The sequence below is a fragment of the Somniosus microcephalus genome, chromosome 11 (genome assembly GCF_052327205.1).
Source record: "Somniosus microcephalus isolate GS21.2 chromosome 11, FLI_Smic_1.0, whole genome shotgun sequence".
NCBI lineage: Eukaryota > Metazoa > Chordata > Chondrichthyes > Squaliformes > Somniosidae > Somniosus > Somniosus microcephalus.
This window is the reverse complement of record NC_140997.1, coordinates 3,513,117-3,537,409: the sequence shown is the minus strand read 5'-3', so window position 1 is coordinate 3,537,409 and position 24,293 is coordinate 3,513,117. Positions and strand designations below refer to the sequence as shown.

The 24,293-nt window shown below is 52.3% G+C and overlaps 1 protein-coding gene across 4 annotated transcripts in view; it reads left to right on the top strand.

Moving 5' to 3' along the window:
- Positions 1-24,293, top strand: part of LOC147110264 (uncharacterized) — a 48,160-nt gene that overhangs the window by 8,812 nt on the left and 15,055 nt on the right. For 3 of the 4 annotated variants that reach the window (XM_086000055.1, XM_086000052.1, XM_086000051.1), the window contains exons 3-6: positions 9,408-9,558; positions 16,371-16,516; positions 19,198-19,346; positions 22,802-22,949. In XM_086000055.1, coding sequence (XP_085856181.1) covers positions 9,464-9,558; positions 16,371-16,516; positions 19,198-19,346; positions 22,802-22,949 — 538 coding nt within the window. In that variant the 5' untranslated portion in view covers positions 9,408-9,463. Of the gene's footprint in view, positions 1-9,118; positions 9,217-9,407; positions 9,559-16,370; positions 16,517-19,197; positions 19,347-22,801; positions 22,950-24,293 lie in introns of all 4 variants that reach the window. The other variant, XM_086000054.1, reaches the window with a different exon arrangement.

Sequence of the window (24,293 nt, the reverse complement as noted above, 5' to 3'; positions counted from 1 at the left end):
ACTCTCCTCCTCACTCCCCGCACCCTTTAATATCCCACCCAGTCTAATCCCACTCTCCCCCACACCCTTTAATATCCCACCCAGTCTAATCCCACTTTACCCCTCACTCCCCACACCCTTTAATTTCCCACCCAGTCTAATCCCACTCTCCCCCTCACTCCCCGTATCCTTTAATATCCCACCCAGTCTAATCCCACTATCCCCCTCACTCCCAGAACCCTTTATTATCACACCCAGTCTAATCCCACTCTCTCCGTATCCTTTAATATCCCACCAGCCTAATCCCACTCTCCCCCTCACTCCCCGCACCCTTTAATATCCCACCCAGTCTAATCCCACTCTCCCCCTCACTCCCCGCACCCTTTAATATCCCACCCAGTCTAACCCCACTCTCCCCCTCACTCCCCGCACCCTTTAATATCCCACCCAGTCTAATCCCACTCTCCCCCTCACCCCCCGTACCCTTTAATATCCCACCCAGTCTAATCCCACTCTCCCCCTCCCCACACCCTTTAATATCCCACCCAGTCTAATCCCACTCTCCCCCTCACTCCCCGTACCCTTTAATATCCCACCCAGTCTAATCCCACTCTCCCCCCTCACTCCCCGCACCATTTAATATCCCACCCAGTCTAATCCCACTCTTCCCCTCACTCCCCGTACACTTTAATATCCCACCCACTCTAATCCCCCGCTCCCCCTCACTCCCCGTACCCTTTAATATCCCACCAGTCTAATCCCACTCTCCCCCTCACTCCCCGTACCCTTTAATATCCCACCAGTCCAATCCCACTCTCCCCCTCACTCCCCATACCCTTTAATATCCCACCCAGTCTAATCCCACTTTACCCCTCACTCCCCGTACCCTTTAATATCCCACCCAGTCTAATCCCACTCTCCCCCTCACTCCCCGCACCCTTTAATATCCCACCCAGTGTGATGAAATATTCCATTCATCACTCATCAGCATTTCTCTGCCTGTGACTGTGGTTGGTTTCAGTTTCATTTCCATTGTATTGTACTGTGTGTAGGGCTCCGCCCATACCTGGCTCCTATGTAAGCTGGCCCAGCCTGCAGCACATCCAGTACGGCAGACCTCTGGATGGAAGATACATTCTCCTCTGTGTGTTACCTTCTAAGTCAATAAAAGCCTTGTTTTGTTTCGCTAACATCGAGTCTCGGATTTATTGAGGCACATCAATTTTATTGACTTAATTTTCAAGACAATGGATCAACTCTTGAAACCCGAACGTTTGGATTTGGGCCAGCATGCTTCGGACGCATCGGCATGCTTCGGACACTGGTTTATGTGTATGGAATTCTTCCTGGACAATTCCGCAGCCGTCAAAGACGCTACGGACGCTGCGAGTATGAAACTCGGAATTCTGCGGAATTGGGTAAGCCACTGGGTTTACCCCCTCATCCAAGACGCCGACACGTACCCGGCCGCCTGCGACATCTTAAAGGCGCATTACCAGCAGCCTACGAATGAGGTGTATGCTAGGCATCTGCTCGCTACTCGCGCACAGCGACCTGGGGAATCGGTGGAGGAGTTCCTAGGCACCCTGAAAATGCTTGGCAAAGACTGCAAGTGCCAAGATGTAAAAGCCGCAGTGTACACTGACGAGCTTGTTCGCGATGCCTTTATCACAGGCCTCAGCTCCACTTACATCCGGCAGAGACTGCTAGAAAAAACGGGATTGGACCTGAAACAGGCTGCGGACACAGCACGATCCCTGGATGTGGCCCAGAGAAACTCAGACGCCTACTCTTCAGCCCGCGCCGTCCACGCCGCCACGTGTGCACCAAGGGCGCCGCCATCTTGGAAGGCATCTTCCCCGCCCGGCAGCCCGACACCGTCAGGGCCCCGCTCTCACCCCAGAAGCCCTACGACAGCCGCGACGCGTCGGGGACCCAACTGCTACTTCTGCGGGCAGCCGAAGCACACCAGAAACCTGTGCCCGGCGAAAGGCACCACCTGCTTTAAGTGCGGTAAGAAGGGGCACTTCGGGAAGGTGTGCAGAGGGAACCCCGCCGGAAAACCCGCCACCGCCGCGTGTGCGCCGTGGGAGCGGCCATCTTGGACGCCATCTTGCCCGACCTCGTGGGGTCCGCCATCTTGTGAGCAGACAGCGTGGACGCCATCTTGTCTCGATCAGGGCCCTACAGTGGCATCAGTCACAGTGGACCAGACCAGGCCGCACCCGCTATCCAAATCAATGGTGGACATCGAGGTAAACGGGTGCAGGGTTAAATGTTTAATTGACAGTGGAAGCACGGAGAGTTTTATCCACCCTGAACTGGTACAACAACTCTCCCTAAAGGTGGTCCCTACTCGGGGTACCATCTCCATGGCTGATAAAACCCAGACATCGACCATTATGGGTTACTGCACGGTACAATTGTCCGTTAATGGAACTGTATACGATAATTTTAAAGTATTAATCATGAAGAATCTATGTGCGAGCGTGATCTTGGGCCTGGATTTCCAGTGCTACCACCAAAGCATCACGCTCAATTACGGTGGGTCCCAGCCGCCCCTCAGTGTGCGGTCTGGCTACCCTGAAGGTAAAGCCACCTTCGCTATTCGCGAACCTTACCCCTAACTGCCGGCCAATAGCGACCAAAAGCAGGAGGTACAGCTGGGAGGACAGGCGGTTTATCGCGACCGAGGTAGACAGGCTCCTGAAAGAGCGCATTATTGAACGCAGCAATAGCCCGTGGCGCGCCCAAGTGGTGGTGGTAAGGGGTAGCGAGAAGAAACGGATGGTGATCGACTATAGCCAAACGATCAACAGGTACACCCAACTAGACGCCTACCCGCTACCCCGCATATCAGAAATGGTGAACCAAATCGCCCAATACCGGGTGTTCTCCACCATCGACCTCAAGTCAGCGTACCACCAGCTCCCTATCGGACCAGAGGAGCGCCCGTACACCGCCTTCGAGGCGAACGGACGCCTCTACCAATTCCTCAGAGTCCCCTTTGGGGTGACGAATGGGGTCTCGGTCTTCCAGAGGGAGATGGACCGCATGGTCGATGACCACCACTTGCAGGCAACCTTCCCCTACCTCGACAACGTCACCATCTGCGGTCACAACCAGCAGGATCAAGACTCGAACCTCGAGAGGTTCCTGAAAACCGCACAAAAGCTCAACCTCACCTACAACGAGGACAAGTGCGTTTACAACACCACGTGCCTCTGCATACTAGGCAGCGTGGTGGAGAATGGGGAAATCGGACCAGACCCCGACCGATTGCGCCCCCTACGGGAGCTGCCCCTGCCCAACACTCCCAAAGCCCTGAAAAGGTGCCTGGGATTATTTTCTTATTATTCCCAATGGGTCCCCAACTACTCCGACAAAGCCCGCCCCCTCTTGAAAGCATCCTCTTTTCCGCTCTCTGCTGAGGCCCACGCCGCCTTCAAAAGCATTAAGCAGGATATTGAGCGGGCCACGCTACAGGCAGTGGACGAGAACACTCCATTTCAAGTGGAAAGTGATGCGTCTGACTTTGCCTTGGCGGCCACCCTCAACCAGGCGGGACGGCCCGTAGCTTTCTTCTCGAGGACCCTCCAAGGGCCCGAGATCAGACACCCCTCCGTAGAAAAGGAGGCCCAAGCCATCGTGGAGGCAGTGCGCCACTGGCGCCACTAACTAGCCGGCAAACGCTTCACCCTACTTACCGACCAGCGGTCGGTAGGGTTTATGTTCAATAATAAACAGGGGGAAGATTAAAAATGATAAGATTCTTAGGTGGCGGATCGAGCTCTCCACCTTCGATTATGACATCATTTACCGGCCAGGGGCCCTTAACGAATCCCCCGACGCCCTCTCACGAGGGATGTGTGCCAGCGCCACCGGGGATCGGCTACAGACCCTCCACAATGACCTCTGCCACCCAGGGGTCACGCAGCTGTTCCACTTCATAAAGTCCCGCAACTTACCCTACTCGATTGAGGAAGTTCGGTCCCTGACCAGGAACTGTCGCACTTGCGCTGAGTGCAAGCCTCGGTTCTACCGCCCAGATAGAGCCCACTTAATCAAAGCTACACGGCCCTTTGAGCGGCTCAGCTTAGATTTCAAGGGCCCTCTCCCGTCCGTCGACCGCAATGTTTACTTCCTGAACATTGTGGACGAATACTCTCGTTTCCCATTCGCATTCCCCTGCCCAGACATGACCAGCGCCACGGTCATTAAATGTCTCAACAGCCTGTTCGGTATGCCGAGCTACATCCATACGGATAGGGGGGCGTCCTTCATGAGTGAAGAGCTACGCCAGTACATGCTGTCCAGGGGAATCGCCACGAGCCGTACCACCAGCTACAACCCCCGGGGTAACGGTCAAGTGGAGCGAGAGAACGGGACAGTATGGAAAGCAGTCACTCTAGCTCTAAGGACCAAAGGCCTCCCTCTATCTCCCGCTGGCAGGAAGTCCTCCCAGATGTGCTCCATTCGATACGGTCGCTATTGTGTACTGCCACTAATGCCACGCCTCATGAGCGAATGTTTGTCTTTCCCCGGAAATCCACCTCTGGCGTATCCATGCCGTCATGGCTCTCCACCCCAGGTCCGGTATTCGTGCGAAGGCATGTGAGGGGCCACAAGACGGACCCTCTCGTGGAGTCAGTGCACCTACTCCACGCCAACCCCCAATACGCGTATGTCCGGCACGCCGACGGAAGGGAGGACACCGTGTCCATAAAAGACGTCGCCCCAGCCGGTAACGACAACAACCACGACAACAGCCGCAACAACGACCACAGCAACTCTTACCCACCCACTACTCTTTCATCACCCCCGGAAGAACATCGACCAACGGTACCCCCACCAACTACCCCTTCAACAACCCTGGCGGCACCCCCGGCAGAGACCCAGGAGGCCACCGGGGACACCCAGCCGACACCCGCGGCACCACAACAGCCACGTCAGTCGCAGAGGACTATCAAACCCCCGAACAGACTAAATCTATAGAAGGGGTGAATGTGATGAAATATTCCATTCATCACTCATCAGCATTTCTCTGCCTGTGACTGTGGTTGGTTTCTGTTTCATTTCCATTGTATTGTACTGTGTTTAGGGCTCCGCCCATACCTGGCTCCTATGTAAGCTGGCCCAGCCTGCAGCACATCCAGTACGGCAGACCTCTGGATGGAAGATACATTCTCCTCTGTGTGTTACCTTCTAAGTCAATAAAAGCCTTGTTTTGTTTCGCTAACATCGAGTCTCGGATTTATTGAGGCACATCACCCAGTCTAATCCCACTCTCCCCCTCACTCCCAGCACCCTTTAATATCCCACCCAGTCTAATCCCACTCTCCCCCTCACTCCCTGCACCCTTTAATATCCCACCCAGTCTAATCCCACTCTCCCCCTCACTCCCCGTACCCTTTAATATCCCGCCCAGTCTAATCCCACTTTCCCTCTAATCCCACTCTCCCCCTCACTCCCCGTACCCTTTAATATCCCACCCAATCTAATCCCACTCTCCCCCTCACTCCCCGTACCCTTTAATATCCCGCCCAGTCTAATCCCACTCTCCCCCTCACTCCCCGTACCCTTTAATATCCCGCCCAGTCTAATCCCACTCTCCCCCTCACTCCCCGTACCCTTTAATATCCCACCCAGTCTAATCCCCCTCACTCCCAGCACCCTTTAATATCCCACCCAGTCTAATCCCACTCTCCCCCTCACTCCCCGCACCCTTTAATATCCCACCCAGTCTAATCCCACTCTCCCCCTCACTCCCCGCACCCTTTAATATCCCACCCAGTCTAATCCCACTTCCCCCTCACTCCCCGCACCCTTTAATATCCCACCCAGTCTAATCCCACTCTCCCCCTCACTCCCCGTAACCTTTTAATATCCCACCCAGTCTAATCCCACTCTCCCCCTCACTCCCCGTACCCTTTAATATCCCACCCAGTCTAATCCCACTCTCCCACTCACTCCCCGCACCCTTTAATATCCCACCCAGTCTAATCCCACTCTCCCACTCACTCCCCGCACCCTTTAATATCCCACCCAGTCTAATCCCACTCTCCCCCTCACTCCCCGTACCCTTTAATATCCCACCCAGTCTAATCCCACTCTCCCCCTCACTCTCCGCACCCTTTAATATCCCACCCAGTCTAATCCCACTCTCCCCCCTCACTCCCTGCACCCTTTAATATCCCACCCAGTCTAATCCCACTCTCCCACTCACTCCCCGCACCCTTTAATATCCCACCCAGTCTAATCCCACTCTCCCCCTCACTCCCCGCACCCTTTAATATCCCACCCAGTCTAATCCCACTCTCCCCCTCACTCCCCGTACCCTTTAATATCCCACCCAGTCTAATCCCACTCTCCCCCTCACTCCCCACACCCTTTAATATCCCACCCAGTCTAATCCCACTCTCCCCCTCACTCTCCGCACCCTTTAATATCCCACCCAGTCTAATCCCACTCTCCCCCCTCACTCCCTGCACCCTTTAATATCCCACCCAGTCTAATCCCACTCTCCCACTCACTCCCCGCACCCTTTAATATCCCACCCAGTCTAATCCCACTCTCCCCCTCACTCCCCGCACCCTTTAATATCCCACCCAGTCTAATCCCACTCTCCCCCTCACTCCCCACACCCTTTAATATCCCACCCAGTCTAATCCCACTCTACCCCTCACTCCCCACACCCTTTAATATCCCACCCAGTCTAATCCCACTCTCCCCCTCACTCCCCACACCCTTTAATATCCCACCCAGTCTAATCCCACTCACTCCTGCTCCTCCTGGCTCTACATTAGCGTCAGTTTCCACATGTAAACTGATGACACCCAGCTCTACCTCAGCACCACCTCTCGCGCCCCCTCCACGGTCTCAAATTGTCAGACTGTTTGTCCGACATCCAGTTCTGGATGAGCAAAAATTTTCTCCAATTAAATATTGGGGAGACCGAAGCCATTGTTTTCGGTCCCCGCCACAAACTCCGTTCCCGAGCCACTGACTCCATCCCTCTCCCTAACATCTGTCTGAGGCTGAACCACACTGTTCGCAACCTTGGTGTTATATTTGACCCTGAAATGAGCTTCCGACCACACATCCGCAGCATCACTAAGACCGCCTATTTCCACCTCCGTAACATCGCCCGTCTCCGCCCCTGCCTCAGCTCATCCGCTGCTGAAACCCTCACCCATGCCTTTGTTACCTCTAGACTCGACTATTCCAACACACTCCTGGCTGGCCTCCCACATTCCACCCTACGTAAACTTGAGGTCATCCAAAACTCGGCTGCCCGTGTCCTAACTCGCACCAAGTCCCGTTCACCCATCACCCCTGTGCTCGCTGACCTACATTGGCTCCTGTTTAAGCAACGCCTCGATTTCAAAATTCTCATCCTTGTTTTCAAATCCTTCCATGGCCTCGCCCCTCCCTATCTCTGTAATCTCCTCCAGCCCCCCCACCCCGAGATATCTGCGCTCCTCTAATTCTGCCCTCTTGAGCATCCCTGATTATAATCGCTCCACCATTGGTGGCCGTGCCTTCAGCTGCCTGGGCCCTAAGCTCTGGAATTCCCTCCCTAAACCTCTCCCCCTCGCTACCACTCCTCCTTTAAGACGCTCCTTAAAACCGACCTCTTTGACCAAGCTTTTGGTCACCTGCCCTAATTTATCCTTATGTGGATCGGTGTCAAATTTGTTGTCTTAAAATACTCCTGCGCAGCGCTTGGGACGTTTTACTACGTTAAAGGCGCTATATAAATACCAGTTTTTGTTTTTGTTGTATGTTTAAAAACTAAAAACTTACCGATTAGTTGGTGGCCTGAACTGTCACCTTGTGCGAGATCAGCTCGCTGCCTGTGCGGAGGAGGTCCGCAGCTCGCTGCCTGTGCGGAGGAGGTCCGCAGCTCACTGCCTGTGCATAAGAACATAAGAAATAGGAGCAGGAGTAGGCCAATTGGCCCCTCGAGCCTGCTCCGCCATTCAATAAGATCATGGCTGATCTGATCCTAACCGCCAATCCACTATGACAGGACTATCTCCTGAATCTAACAGCATTAGACACACGAAAACAGGAGCAGGATCAGGCTACACGGCCCCTGGGCCCGCTCCGCTACCCACAGGGCCATGACCTATCCGAACCTAGACTCATGTCCAAATTCCTGCCCGCTCCCCGTAACCCTTAATTCCCTTTTCTACTAGGAAACTGTCTATTTCTGTTTTAAATTTATGTAATGATGTAGCTTCGACAGCTTTTTGGGGCAGCATATTCCATGGACCTACCACCCTCTGAGTGAAGTAGTTCCTCCTCATCTCAGTTTTGAAAGAGCAGCCCCTTATTCTAAGACTATGCCCCCTAGTTCTAGTTTCACCCATCATCTGGAACATCCTCCCTGCATCCACCCGATCCAACCCCTTCACAATCTTATATGTTTCAATAAGATCGCCTCTCATTCTTCTGAACTCCAATGAGTAGAGTCCCAATCTACTCAACCTCTCCTCATATGTCCATCCCCTCATCCCCGGGATTAATCGAGTGAACCTTCTTTGTACTGACTCGAGAGCAAGTATGTCCTTTCTTAAGTATGGACACCAAAACTGTATGCAGTATTCCAGGTGCGGTCTCACCAATACCTTGTACAACTGAAGCAATACCTCCCTATTTTTATATTCTATCCCCCTAGCAATGAAAGCCAACATTCCATTGGCCTTCTTAATCACTTGCTGCACCTGCATACTAACCTTTTGAGTTTCGTGCACCAGGACCCCCAGATCCCTTTGTACTTCAGTACTTTCAAGTTTCTTGCCATTAAGATAATAACTTGCTCTACGATTTTTCCTGCCAAAGTGCATAACCTCACACTTTCCAGTATTGTATTCCATCTGCCAAATCTCTGCCCACTTACTTAGCCTGTCTATGTCCCCTTGCAGGTTTTTTATGTCCTCCTCACTCACTACTTTCCCTCCCATCTTAGTATCATCTGCAAACTTTGACGTGTTACACTCGGTCCCCTCCTCCAAATCGTTAATATAGATTGTAAAGAGTTGGGGACCCAGCACTGACCCCTGCGGAACACCACTGGTTACTGATTGCCAGTCTGAATATGAACCATTTATCCCAACTCTCTGCCTTCTGTTAGATAGCCAATCCTCTATCCATGCGGAGGAGGTCCGCAGCTCACTGCCTGTGCGGAGGAGGTCCGCTCCGAACTGTGCGCCTGCCAACGGGGACATCAGGGTAAGGAGCGCTGCAGACCGTTGCCCTGTCCTACTCTACCCTTCCTTTGTAGGTTTGTGCCATTGGCAACACCTCACACCCTGGGCACCACTGCCTGCCTCCCAGCACCTGGCGTGCACTTGCATTCTTGCTGATTCTTATCTTTCTGCGACTCGCCGGCCTGTGACTGACACAAGGTTACTGACTTACAGCCGGAGACGATGGTCACCCGGAGCACCTTGAGTGTTACAATGACTACCTCAAGGAAATGATCTGCACCTGGAATGTAGACCGGGACACAAACTGCTCAACCTGTTGCAGCCTGCAGTACCAGCTGGTGAATCTATCCTCGAACTTTACTGAGTAAGTACAGTGTTTTTCACCCGCGCGGTTCTGCACAATTCGGCGTTGGTGAGGCCGAAGGGTGAGCGATGAGGAATAAGAACCGACAGGCAAAAAATAACGTGGGAGGGAAGGTTCCGCGGGCAAGTGAGAGGGGAGGCTGGTACCTGAACCCTTGGTTGATACCCACTGTTCCTGTGTGAGACCTTCCGATGTTGAAGATGATGTCCACATCCTCGGCAGGCCTCTCCCACAAATCAGTCACCTAAGGCATAGAAACAGAAGCATAGAAACAGAAACATAGAAACATAGAAGATAGGAGCAGGAGTAGGCCATTCGGCCCCTCGAGCCTGCTCCGCCATTCAATGAGATCATGGCTGATCATCGAAATTCAGTACCCGGTCCCTGCCTTCTCCCCATATCCCTTGATCCTTTTAGCCTTAAGAAATATATCCAACTCCTTCTTGAATATATTTAATGAATTGGCCTCTACTGCCTTCTTTGGCAGAGAATTCCACAGGTTCACCACTCTTTGGGTGAAGAAATTCCTCCTCATCTCTGTCCTAAATGGCTTACCCCTTATCCTTAGACTGTGACCCCTGGTTCTGGACTCCCCGGCCATCGGGAACATCCTTCCAGCATCTAGTCTGTCTAGTCCTGTTAGAATTTTATAAGTTTCGATGCGATCCCCTCTCATTCTTCTAAACTCCAGCGAGTACAAGCCCAATTGACCCAATCTCTCCTCATACGTCATTCCTGCCATCCCAGGTATCAGCCTGGTGAATCTTCGCTGCACTCCTTCCATGGCAAGAACATCCTTCCTCAGATAAGGCGACCAAAACTGCACACAATACTCAAGGTGTGGTCTCACCAAGGCCCTGTACAACTGCAGCAAGACATCCTTGTCCCTGTACTCAAACCCTCTCGCTACGAAGGCCAACATACCATTTCCCTTCTTAACCGCCTGCTGCACCTGCATGCTTACTTTCAGCGACTGGTGCACAAGGACGCCCAGGTCTCGTTGCACTTCCCCTTCTCCCAATCTATTGCCATTTAGATAATAATCTGCCTTCCTGTTTTTGACACCAAAGTGGATAACCTCGCATTTATCCACATTATATTGCATCTGTCATGCTTCTGCCCAATCACCCAACCTGTCCAAATCATACTGGAGTTTCTCAGCATCCTCCTCACAGCACACACGCCCACCCAGCTTTGTGTCATCTGCAAACTTGGAGATATTACATCTAGTTCCCTCATCCAGATCATTGATATATATTGTGAATAGCTGGGGTCCAAGGACCGATCTCTGCGGTACCCCACTAGTCACTGCCTGCCACTCGGAAAAAGAGCCGTTTATTCCAACTCTTTGCTTTCTGTCTGCCAACCAGTTCTCTATCCAAGTCAATACCTTGCCCCCAATCCCATGTGCCTTTATTTTACATGCTAATCTCTTATGCGGGACCTTATTGAAAGCCTTTTGAAAATCTCCCTTATCTATTTTACCAGTTACATCCTCAAAAGATTCCAGTAGATTAGTCAAGCACGATTTACCTTTTGTAAAGCCATGTTGACTTTGTCCGATCCGGTCACTTTTTTCCAAGTGCTCTGCTATTACATCCTTTATAATGGACTCTAGCATTTTCCCCACTACCGATGTCAGGCTTACCGGTCTGTAATTCCCCGTTTTCTCTCTACCACCCTTTTTGAACAGTGGGGTAACATTAGCTACCCGCCAATCCATGGGAACTGTTCCAGAGTCTATCGAATTTTGGAAGATGACCAGCAATGCATCTACTATTTCTAGGGCCACTTCCTTAAGTACCCTAGGATGTAGATTATCAGGCCCTGGGGATTTATCGGCCCTCAATCCCATCAATTTCTCTAATACCATTTCCCTACAAATACTGATTTCTATCAATTCCTCCCTCTCATTAGACCCTATGTTCACCGACATCTTTGGGAGGTTATTTGTGTCCTCCTTTGTGAAGACAGAACCAAAGTATGTATTTAATTGGTCAGCCATTTCTTTGTTCCCCATTATAAATTCCCCTGATTCTGACTGAAGGGACCTACGCTTGACTTCACCAATCTTTTTCTCTTCACATATCTATAGAAGCTTTTACAGTCAGTTTTTATGTTCCCTGAAAGCTTACTCTCATACTCTATTTCCCCCTCTTAATTAATCCCTTTGTCCTCCTTTGTTGAATCCTAAACTGCTCCCAATCCTCAGGTTTACTGCTTTTTCTGGCCAATTTATATGTCCTCTCCTTGGATCTTATGCTATCCCTACTTTCCCTTGTTAGCCACGGTTGAGTCACCTTTTTTGCTTTATTTTTATGCCAAACTGGGATGAACAAATTCTGCATTTCCAAATTGTTACAGGACTAGCACAGCTACGCATGATCTGAAATAGAGCAAGCCTCTGGGTCTAGCGTGGTGAGAACTGGGAAGCAAAACCTGTGGTAAACCACTGTTTGTATTCCACTGTGTACATGCCTGGACATGCCTCGGCTGACTCCTCCCACAAGTCCTAGTATAAAGGTGACTGCTCCCCAGCCCCTTTGTATTCTGGACCGGTCGACCACTCGAGGCAGACCTTCATTCTTTTGTTAATAAAAGCCTTTAGTTACTCTCTTAACTCTCAGTCTTTTATGAGTAATTGATAGCGCATCAATTTTATTAACAAAATTTTTATGGAGAAGATCCTCACACCAGCATGCCTGGACTTAGATCATCGGGAGGCGGACTCATCCACCAAGTTTACTCACTGGCTTAAGTGTTTTGAAAAATTCCTGACCGCCTCCGCAGCAATCAAATCGGACGAGGACAAACTGGATGTCCTGACCTCCAAAGTGAACCACCGAGTGTACTCGGTCATCCAAGACGCGACCTCGTACGCGGACGCTATCAAGCTCCTCAAGGACCAGTACACGCGCCCAGTGAACGAAGTGTACGCCAGGCACCTTCTGGGGAGTCGTAAACAACAACCTGGGGAATCGACCGTGGAATACCTTCAGGCACTGTCTGTGCTTGGCCGGGCCTGTGGTTGTAAGGATGTAAAGGCCACCGTGTACACAGAGGAACTTACCCGGGACGCTTTTGTAGCGGGCCACAGATCCAATTACACCCGACAGCGACTGTTGGAGCAGAGTGACCTCGACCTCAACAAGGCCTCTGAACTCGCACTATCACTGGATGCAGCCTACCGGGGCATGGATGCCTACTCCTCTGCACCGTGGACGCCGCGGGGAATGACAGCCTGGGACACGGTAGGACCGCCTCATAGCACCGTGCCACCCCAGACACACCTCAGCAACGGCCCAACTACCGCAGCAGTGTCCCAAGGCCAGACAGCAGTGCCCCAAGGCCAGAAATGCTACTTCTGTGGCCAGGCAAAACACCCCAGAGCGCGCTGCCCGGCGAAAAACGCAATCTGCTCGGGCTGCGGGAAGAAGGGACACTACGCTAACGTCTGCAGGGCCAAAGCCACCCCGAACCCCAGCAGCACCGCGTGTGGGCCATGCGGGCCGCCATCTTGGGCCTCCCCGGCCATGTGCGAACCACTGGTACAGCAGCCATTTTGGACGCCTCCAGCCACATGGGGATCATGGACGCCGCCATCTTGGACGACAGCCGGAACGCAGCAGGCCCCCAACACCGCCTCATCTGATACCCGCAGCGACACACCGACCCCTACGCTGGCATCCGTTACACTGGACCAAGCGAGACCGCACCAGCTGGCCAGCTCCACAATGGACATTAAGGTAAATGGCCACGATACAATCTGCCTTTTTGACTCTGGGAGCACGGAGAGCTTCATCCACCCCGACACGGTGCGGCGTTGCTCTCTCCCAGTCCTGCCTGCGCACCAGCGGATTTCTATGGCCTCCGAGTCCCAGTCGGCGGACATCGGCGGCTACTGCGTGGTGACACTCGTAGTAGATGGGACCGTGTACGATCATTTTAAACTTCTGGTCCTGCCCGACCTCTGCACTGCCGTCCTGCTGGGGTTAGATTTTCAGTGCCACCTTAAAAGTGTTACGATGGCGCACGGTGGACCCCTACCCCCACTCACAGTCCGCAGCCAGCAGCTCCCAAATTGCCCGCCGCGCACCAGGTGCAACCTCTCCACACTCAGTCACCCCCCCCCCCCCCCACTGTTTGCTAACCTCACCCCCGACTGTAAGCCCATCGCCACAAAGAGCAGGCGATACAGTGCCGGGGACAGGGTTTTCATTAAAACCGAAGTGGAGCGGCTCCTGAAGGAAGGGATTATTGAGGGCAGCACCAGCCCCTGGCGAGCCCAGGTTGTGGTCGTTAAGACCGGCGAGAAGCAGCGCCTGGTCATCGACTACAGCCAGACAATAAATCGCTACACCCTGCTGGACGCCTACCCACTCCCCCGCATAGCTGATATGGTCAACCAGATCGCGCAGTACCGCGTCTTCTCGACCATTGACCTGAAATCAGCGTACCACCAGCTCCCTATCCGCCCTGAGGACCACCAGTATACTGCCTTTGAGGCAAACGGCCACCTCTACCACTTCCTTAGGGTTCCCTTTGGCGTCACCAACGGGGTCTCCGTCTTCCAAAGGGAGATGGACCGGATGGTAGATCAAAATGCGTTGCAGGCCACTTTCCCATATCTGGACAATGTGACCATCTGCGGCCGTGACTTGCAGGACCATGACGCAAACCTCGAAAAATTCCTCCGCACCGCCCAACTCCTGAACCTGACATATAACAAGGAGAAGTGCATATTCCGCACAAACCGCCTCGCCATCCTTGGCTGTGTTGTGGAACACGGAGTCATCGGCCCCGACCCCGACCGGATGCGTCCCCTTATGGAACTCCCACTGCCTCAAGGCCCTGAAGAGGTGCCTAGGGTTTTTCTCCTATTATGCCCAGTGGGTCCCCTACTATGCGGACAAGGCCCATCCGCTGATCAAGTCCACCTCTTTTCCCTTGACGGCAGAGGCCCGCTTAGCCTTCCACCGTATCAAGGAAGACATTGCCAAAGCCACCATGCACGCAGTGGACGAATCCATCCCCTTCCAGGTGGAAAGCGACGCGTCCGACTTTGCCCTGGCCGCTACCCTCAATCAGGCGGGGAGACCCGTGGCCTTCTTTTCACGAACCCTCCAAGGCCCGGAGACCAGACACTCCGCTGTTGAGAAGGAGGCCCAGGCGATTGTGGAGGCTGTGCGTCATTGGAGGCACTACCTGGCCGGAAAACGATTTACCCTGCTCACTGACCAACGTTCAGTTGCTTTCATGTTTAACAACAAGCAGAGGGGCAAAATCAAAAATGACAAGATCTTGAGGTGGAGAATCGAACTTTCCACCTACAATTACGAGATCTTGTACCGGCCCGGGAAGCTCAATGAACCCCCGGATGCGCTATCGCATGGCACCTGCGCCAGCGCGCAGATCGATAGACTGCGGGCCCTCCACAATGACCTCTGCCACCCGGGGGTCACCAGGTTCTTCCACTTCATCAAGGCCCGCAACCTGCCTTACTCTATTGAGGAGGTCAGGACCATGACCAGGAACTGCCAAGTCTGCGCTGAGTGCAAACCGCACTTTTATAGACCAGACAGGGCCCACCTGATAAAAGCCACTCGCCCCTTCGAGCGCCTGAGCGTTGATTTTAAGGGCCTCTCCCCTCCTCTGACCGCAATGTGTACTTCCTCAATATTATTGATGAGTACTCCCGTTTCCCGTTCGCCATCCCCTGCCCGGACATGACCAGTGCCACGGTCATTAAATGTCTGAACGACCTCTTCACCCTGTTCGGTTTCCCCAGCTATATCCATAGCGACCGGGGCTCATCGTTTATGAGCGACGAACTCCGTCAGTACCTGCTAACTAGGGGTATTGCCACAAGCAGGACCACCAGTTACAACCCCCGGGGGAACGGACAGGTGGAAAGAGAAAATGCGACAGTTTGGAAGGCCGCCCTGCTAGCCTTAAAGTCTAGGGGCCTTCCAACCTCCCGCTGGCAGGATGTGCTCCCCGATGCGCTCCACTCTATTTGGTCACTGCTCTGCACTGCCACTAACGCCACCCCTCATGAGAAAATGTTTGTCTTCCCAAGGAAGTCCACATCGGGGACATCGCTACCGCCATGGCTGACGTCCCCAGGGCCGGTCCTACTGAGAAGACACGTGAGGACCCATAAAACGGACCCCCTGGTCGAGAGGGTCGACCTCCTCCACGCCAACCCCCAGTATGCTTACATTGCATACCCGGACGGGCGGGAGGACACAGTCTCCATAAGAGACCTTGCACCCTTGGGGGCTGCATTAACCCACTACTCACTACCACCCCCCCCCCCCCCCACGATCCGATATCCAGCCCCAGCAGACGGCAGGCCTGGGCCCAGCGACCCGCTCGACACCTACGAGGACGACACGCCTGTGCCACAGCCTACGCGGGACTCGACACCGGAAGCTCCACTACCCCTGCCGTCGCCACGCCGATCACAGCGGCAGACAAGACCTCCGGAGAGACTCCAATACACTAACTTTTAATACACTTCACCCCGCCGGACTCAATTTTAAACAAGGGGTGAATGTGGTAAACCACTGTTTGTATTCCACTGTGTACATGCCTCGGCTGACTCCTCCCACAAGTCCTAGTATAAAGGTGACTGCTCCCCAGCCCCTTTGTATTCTGGACCGGTCGACCACTCGAGGCAGACCTTCATTCTTTTGTTAATAAAAGCCTTTAGTTACTCTCTTAACTCTCAGTCTTTTATGAGTAATTGATAGCGCATCAAAACCAACTCCAGAACTCAAATCAGTGTCTCTATCCTTTTCGTTTTTCAGGGTAACAGATATTAATACTCTTCCAAGGTCAACTTGCCAATGCAGGATCCCGGTACCGAGTTTGGTATTTTCTGCCAAATATGACATTAAGGTCCTCTTCAAAGGAATTGTGGTCCTCTCCAAAGACATTGAACCTTCACAGACCAGTAAGTGGACTCCTGGTTGACTGTTTCTTACTCTAAACAGATGTTTGACGGGTGAATTTCTGTTCTTGTCAAGGTGAGATTTGTTACTGCAGGAGCCCGAGATTCTTTTCTCCTTCTGCTGCCCCCCCCCCCCCCCCCGGCCCCGGCTCAAGGTACTAACTCATTTCTGAGGTTCAGCTCCTTGTTAGGATGCAGTTCTAGACATCCTCCAATAAGTTATTATTTACATGTCACCTGACTACTTGGCATGAGGAGATGTTTCAGAACCGATGTCTTCACCCGATGGCCACACGCTTGAAGCTGCCATCGGAGATTTGCAGTCCCAGGAATCGGAAGCAACTGACTTCCACTGGTGTCCCGTCTATGCTGATGGGGCGGTGGTTCCCTCGGTGGCTTCTGAAGTCCACGATGAGCTCCTTAGTCTTGCCAATGTTCAGGGCAAGGTTGTTGTCATTGCACCATCTCATCAGCTGGACTATCTCATCTCTGTACTCCGTCTCGTCGTTGTTGCTTATCAGGGCAATTATTGTGGTGTCGTCGGCAAACTTGATGATCCTGTTGTTGCTGTGTATGGCTGTACAGTCATGTGTAAACAGAGAGTACAGCCGAGGACTGAGGCAGCAGCCTTGTGGCGCTCCGGTGTTGAGGACCAGAGTGGATGAGGTGTTGTTCCCTATTTTCACCACTTGAGGCCTACCAGTCAGGAAATCCAGAATCCAATTGCAGATGGGGGTGCCCAGGCCTAGGCCCCTCAGTTTCAGGACCAGCTTGGAGGGAACAATAGTATTAAATGCAGAACTGTAGTCAATGAACAACAGTCTGACATAAGTGTCCCTCCTGTATAGGTGTTCCAGGGCAGTGTGTAGTGTTAGGGAGATGGCATCGTCCACAGACCTGTTCGCCCTATATGCGAACTGGAACGGGTCCAAGGAGTCGGGGATGATGCTGCTTATGTGTGTCATGCCCAGCTTTTCCAGGCACTTCATGGCTATAGATGTTAGAGCCACGGGTCAATAGTCATTGAGGCCTGTTACCTTGGTCTTCTTAGGTAACGGCACAATGGTTGTCTCCTTGAAGCACACTGGTACAACAGACTGCTGCAGTGAGATGTTAAAAATGTCTGTGAACACAGGAGCCAGCTGGCCTGCGCAGGTCTTGAAGACACGGGGTGGGACCCTGTCTGGGCCGGCTGCCTTCTGTGCTTTCACCCTCCTGAAGGTTCTCCGGACCTCGGACTCAGTCAGCTGTAATGTGTAATTCTCTGGGTGGCTGGGGGTTTTGATGGCCGGCTCAGTGTTCTCCCTCTCAAAGCGAGCATAAAAAGTGTTCAGCTTGTCTGGTAGGGAGGGATCGGTGTTGGTGACTCCCGCTGAGCTCCCCTGGGATTGCAGATCTCCGATGACCTGGCCTGGAACCACAATACTGAGGCCATGTTGAAGAAGGCACACCAGCGCCTCTACCCTCTACGGTGCCTGAGGAAATGCAGCATAAGCACACAGTGGCTTGTGAACTTTTACCGCGGCACCATAGAGAGCGTCCTGACGGGTGGTGTCAATGTGTAGTATGGTAACACCACTGCACAGGACAGGAAAGCCATCCAGAGGGTTGTGAGGACGGCAGAAAAGATCATCGGGTGTGCACTTCCGTCCATCGAGGAGATCTTCCAGACCAGGTGTTGGAACAAGGCCCGCTCCATCATCCAGGACCCCAATCACCCTGGGCATGAACTGTTCTCCCTCCTGCGGTCCGGTTGTCGGTACCGCAGCATTTGAACCAGGACCAGCAGGTTCAAGAACAGTTTCTACCCACAGGCAGTGCGCCTACTGAACTGCTAACCGCACTGCCCCACATATCAGTCACATTCTTCCCCCCCCCACCCTGGAACTGTATCATATGAACCGTGAGCGCACAAGAACATTCTTGATCATTGGACTGTGTGCACATAGGACTCTTGTACCTCAACCTTAACTTTTATAACTTATATAACTTATAACTCATTTGTACATTGCCCCCCCAGTCGCACTCTCTCTTCACCCCAGTCGCTCGCTCTCTCTCTTCCAACAACATGCCCTCAAAAAAGCCTCGGCACTGCCGGGCACCCCTAGCTAGTTTATATATAAATATATATATTATATACTTATACTACCATATACTTATCATATATTACTATTACTTCCAGTGGTAATAGAGGCTTTTTGCACTATTCATCATATCCTGCAACTTGGACTGTCATTGCTATATTTATTTGCTTATTGTTTCTATATTTATATTTATTTTTACTTTTGCTTTTTATATTTATACTTATATTGTGGGAGTGAGTGGGGAGTAAGCATTCCATTGTACCAGTTACATATGGCAATAAAATAATCTTGAATCCAGGGGAGGCGGGGCGGGCGGGGGGTGTCACTGAATATTAATGAAGAGCTGTGATCTTGGCGGATTTCCCCCTCCTTAATCCCGAGCACTGAGATCAGCTGAGCTTTCAGGGTATGGGAGCTCTGGAGATTGAGAGAGTGGAGTCGAGTCCTTGGTTTGGGTGGTCGTTCCCTCAGAGTCGATTGTTTTTGCAGACTGTATTCGGCCAGTGGATAAAATGGTCTTTTCTTGTCCTGTGCTTTTATTGTGTAAATAGAGTCAGGATATTGTGTAACATGTCCTAAATTGTGAAACATTTCTTCCAGTCAAGCCCTTGGCTCCGAACAATCTCAACATAAACACTTCAAAAGACAAAGAGCTGATCCTGGTCTGGGAAGATGATTACACGAACAGCTTTATTGATAAAAATCTGGAGTATCAAGTCGCTTACATGAAGATAGGAGGAAACTGGAAGGTTTGTGTCCCAACTTCAGGCCTGCCTCCTCTTGGCCTATCTTCGATCTGTTCACTAGTCCTCAAACAAATCCCCTCAAAGCCTACACTTTCCCAGCTCTCTAAACCCATCATGGTAAATAAGGGCCTTCAAACTAGGTATTAAAATAGTGCCCCTCCCTGAACCTTTTACAGGACTTCGATGTGAAGGGACAAAATCTTGAAACCATTTGCTTGTGTTATATCCCTGCTGAAGTTGAAAGTTTCACGCACAATGTTTGTCCTGGTAAAATTTGAAAATATATCTTATCCCCGTTTTGTGTAGAATGGGCCGATACTCTCTGGAGTTTAGAAGAATGAGAGGTGATCTCATTGAAACATACAAGATTCTGAGGGGGATTGACAGGGTAGATGCAGAGGGGATGTTTCCCCCTGGCTGGAGAGTCTAGAACCAGGGGTCACAGTCTCAGGATAAGGGGTTGGCCGTTTAAGACTGAGATGAGGAGGAATTTCTTCACTCCGAGGGTGGTGAATCTTTGGAATTCTCTGCCCCAGAGGGCTGTGGAGGCTCAGTCGTTGAGTATATTCAAGTCAGAGATCGATAGATTTTTGGACTCGGGCAATACGGGGATCAGGCGTGAAGGTAGAGTTGAGGCCAAAGATCAGCCATGATCTTATTGAATGATGTGGAGATGCCGGAGTTGGACTGGGGTGGACAAATGTAAGAAGTCACACAACACCAGGTTATAGTCCAACAGCTTTATTTGAAATCACAAGCTTTCGGAGCGCTGCTCCTTCGTCAGGTGAAGTGGAGAGATGCATATAGGCACAGCTTATATAGTCAGAGAGTACTGCCAGATGATTACAGGTAATCTTTCTAACTGCCCTTTATCACACCTCGGCAGAGAGATAATCACAGCAGTCAAAGGTGTGAATGTTGTCCAAACAGGTCAGTCAGGAAAACATTACATCAAAGAACAATGAGGTGGGGTCACAAGGGGTCAAATGTTGCAGATGCTGGGGTCTGTATGAAAAACAAAAGACAAACCAAAAACTATTTTTTTGCTGAAAATCACAGCAGGTCCGGCCGCATCTGTGTAGAGAACAAGCCAATGCCAACTCGAGTCTGGATGACTCTACGTCAGGTGGGGTTACATGTAGCGTGACATGAACCCAAGATCCCGGTTGAGGCCGTCCTCATGAGTGCGGAACTTGGCTATCAGTTTCTGTTCGACGATTTTGCGTTGTCGTGTGTCTCGAAGGCCGTCTTGGAGAATGTTTACCCAAAGATCGGAGGCTGAATGTCTTTGACTGCTGAAGTGTTCCCCGACTGGGAGGGAACACTCCTGCCTGGCGATTGTTGTGCGGTGTCCGTTCATCCGTTGTCACAGTGTCTGCATGGTTTCGCCGATGTACCATGCTCCGGGGCATCCTATCCTGCAACGTATGAGGTAGACAACATTGGCCGAGTCACATGAGTATGTACCATGTACCTGGTGGGTGGTGTCCTCACGTGTGATGATGGTATCTGTAATGACGGGATCTTGGGTTCATGTCACGCTACATGTAACCCCACCTGACGTAGAGTCATCCAGACTTGAGTCATCGTTGGCTTGTTCTCTCTACACAGATGCGGCCGGACCTGCTGTGATTTCCAGCAAAAAAATAGTTTTTTGTTTGTTTTTTGTTTTTCATACAGACCCCAGCATCTGCAACATTTGACCCCTTGTGACCCCACCTCATTGTTCTTTGATGTAATGTTTTCCTGACTGACCTGTTTGGACACCATTCACGCCTTTGACTGCTGTGATTATCTCTCTGCCGAGGTGTGATAAATGGCAGTTAGAAAGATTACCTGTAAACATCTGACATTATTCTCTGACTATATAAGCTGTGTCTTTATGCATCTCTCCACTTCACCTGACGAAGGAGCAGCGCTCCGAAAGCTTGTGATTTCAAATAAAGCTGTTGGACTATAACCTGATGTTGTGTGACTTATTGAATGACAGAGCAGGTTTGAAGGGCCAAATGGCCTCCTCCTGCTCCTAATTCTTATCATCTTATGTCCCAAAAGGTAGTCTATCCGGAGAGATGTAGATGGGCCAGTGAGCTGCCTTGTAAGGTTAATATTCAGAGACTTTTGTGTCTGCTCCAGTTCAGTACACCTGTTTTCTTATTTTTAATAATTAAATCTGTAGCTCCTGAAGATCCCTATTGTTCCCGGATCCATTTACTGTTTAATAAATCTGTTTTGCAGTTTCTAGTTTGTGCGAGTGAATTTCCACAGGGTCTAACCCATTCATTTTTCCAGGGATTCTCTTCCTCCAAAGTTACAGCGGGTGAGCAGGAGAATCCCTGTGGAATTTCCCCGTCTGAACCATGGTCTACTGGTGGGTTTACGACCTTCCAAAGTGGTAGAAGGGCCCGTGGGGACGTGTGATATAACCAACAGCCCAACGTGGAGTAAGTGGGGCGATTTGTTCAGTCCCGAGGCTCGCACATATGGTGGGCAGGTCAGGGAGAGATCTGAACCCATGGAAAATACCGAGGGGAGGGGGGAACCAAAAACCTCACACTTTTTGCCCCTCTGTCTTCCTGCTGATTTTTACATTTGGAAACTCGGGTAAAGGGCAAAAGCCCAAAGTTTGGGATGCCAGAAAAGTTGAAAAGCATAAAGGGGTAATTCTGTGATCCTGGCCTCTCAAGGGAGGAGGGGAACGCATCCCGGGAAATCCCTGATGTGCAACCGAAAATCACCAGTGGAATGTATCCCCTATGATCACCGTCCCCCATCAGAGGGGAATCAGAGTCACTCTTTAAAAAAAGATGGACAGGTGAATTTCCTCACGCCTTCTCCCGTTTGCTCGAGTAGCTATGGTGGAATAAGGTGGAAACCCTGATCAAATGCAGGTAGTGAGCGGGAAATTCACCATCCAAAGGTACGTTAGAGAAGGGTGATTCGCTGCACCAAGTTTGGATTTTATAAGACTAGATTGTAGGAGGGAGGGGAGAGTGAGGGAGGGGAGGAGTTCTACGGGGTTTTATTTTATTCGTTCAGATGATGTGGGCGTCGCTGGCAAGTCCGGCATTTAGTGCCCATCCCTAGTTGCCCCTTGAGAAGGTGGTGGTGGGCCGCCGCCTTGAACCGCTGCAGTCCGTGTGGTGAAGGTACTCCCACAGTGCTGTTAGGGAGGGAGTTCCAGGATTTTGACCCAGCGACGATGAAGGAACGGCGATATATTTCCAAGCCAGGATGGCGTGTGACTTGGAGGGGAGCTTGGAGGTGGTAGAGGTCGTGGGTTTGGGAGGTGCTGCCGAAGAGGGTTGAGATCCTGGGAAAGAATCAGTTTTGGATATGAAAGGGGAAGGAAAGATTGTTAACGGTGTGAATGGATTGACGTGCTGAGGCTGAGGACAACAGAACCTGTTGGAGGTTCGAGTTTTGCTTAACTTCTGCTGTTCTTGGTTTTGATGTAGATGATTAACACAGCAAATCAGAAAATGCTGGTCCTCCAGGCGATGCTGGATCCGGGCTACACCTACCGTATGAAGGTCCGCTCCATACCGGTGCCCAGCTATGGTGGGGTGTGGAGTGACTGGAGCCCCGAGTATGAGTGGAGCTACGGTAAGCGATAAAAAGAAAGAAAAACTTGCACCTTTCACGACCGCCGGACGTCCCAAAGCGCTTCACAGCCAATGAGGTACCTTTTGAAGTGTAGTCACTGTTGTAATGTAGGAAACGCAGCAGCCAATTTGGGCACAGCAAGCTCCCACAAACAGCAATGTGAAAATGACCAGATAATCGGTTTTAGTGATGTTGATTGAGAGATAAATATTGGCCCCAGGGCACCGGGAATAACTCCCTGCTCCTCTTCGAAATACTGCCACGGGATCTTTTACATTCACCTGACAGGGCAAACGGGGCTTCGGTTTAACATCTCATCCGAAAGACGGCACCTCCGACAGTGCGGCGCTCCCTCAGTACTGCCCCTCCGACAGTGCAGCGCTCCCTCAGTACCGCCCCTCCGACAGTGCAGCGCTCCCTCAGTACCGCCCCTCCGACAGTGCGGCGCTCCCTCAGTACCGCCCCTCCGACAGTGCGGCGCTCCCTCAGTACCGCCCCTCCGACAGTGCGGCGCTCCCTCAGTACCGCCCCTCCGACAGTGCGGCGCTCCCTCAGCACCGCCCCTCCGACAGTGCGGCGCTCCCTCAGTACCGCCCCTCCGACAGTGCGGCGCTCCCTCAGTACCGCCCCTCCGACAGTGCGGCGCTCCCTCAGTACCGTCCCTCCGACAGTGCGGCGCTCCCTCAGTACCGCCCCTCCGACAGTGCGGCGCTCCCTCAGCACCGCCCCTCCGACAGTGCGGCGCTCCCTCAGCACCGCCCCTCCGACAGTGCGGCGCTCCCTCAGCACCGCCCCTCCGACAGTGCGGCGCTCCCTCAGCACCGCCCCTCCGACAGTGCGGCGCTCCCTCAGCACCGCCCCTCCGACAGTGCGGCGCTCCCTCAGCACCGCCCCTCCGACAGTGCGGCGCTCCCTCAGCACCGCCCCTCCGACAGTGCGGCGCTCCCTCAGCACCGCCCCTCCGACAGTGCGGCGCTCCCTCAGCACCGCCCCTCCGACAGTGCGGCGCTCCCTCAGCACCGCCCCTCCGACAGTGCGGCGCTCCCTCAGCACCGCCCCTCCGACAGTGCGGCGCTCCCTCAGCACCGCCCCTCCGACAGTGCGGCGCTCCCTCAGCACCGCCCCTCCGACAGTGCGGCGCTCCCTCAGCACCGCCCCTCCGACAGTGCGGCGCTCCCTCAGCACTGCACTGGAGTGTCAGCCTAGGTTTTTGTGCTCCAGTCTCTGGAGTGGGACTTGAACCCACAACCTTCTGACTCAGAGGCGAGAGAGAGTGCTGCCCCACTGAGTCACAGATGACACTGGTAAAGATCAACGGAAGTACAGATTTCACCAGTCACTCCA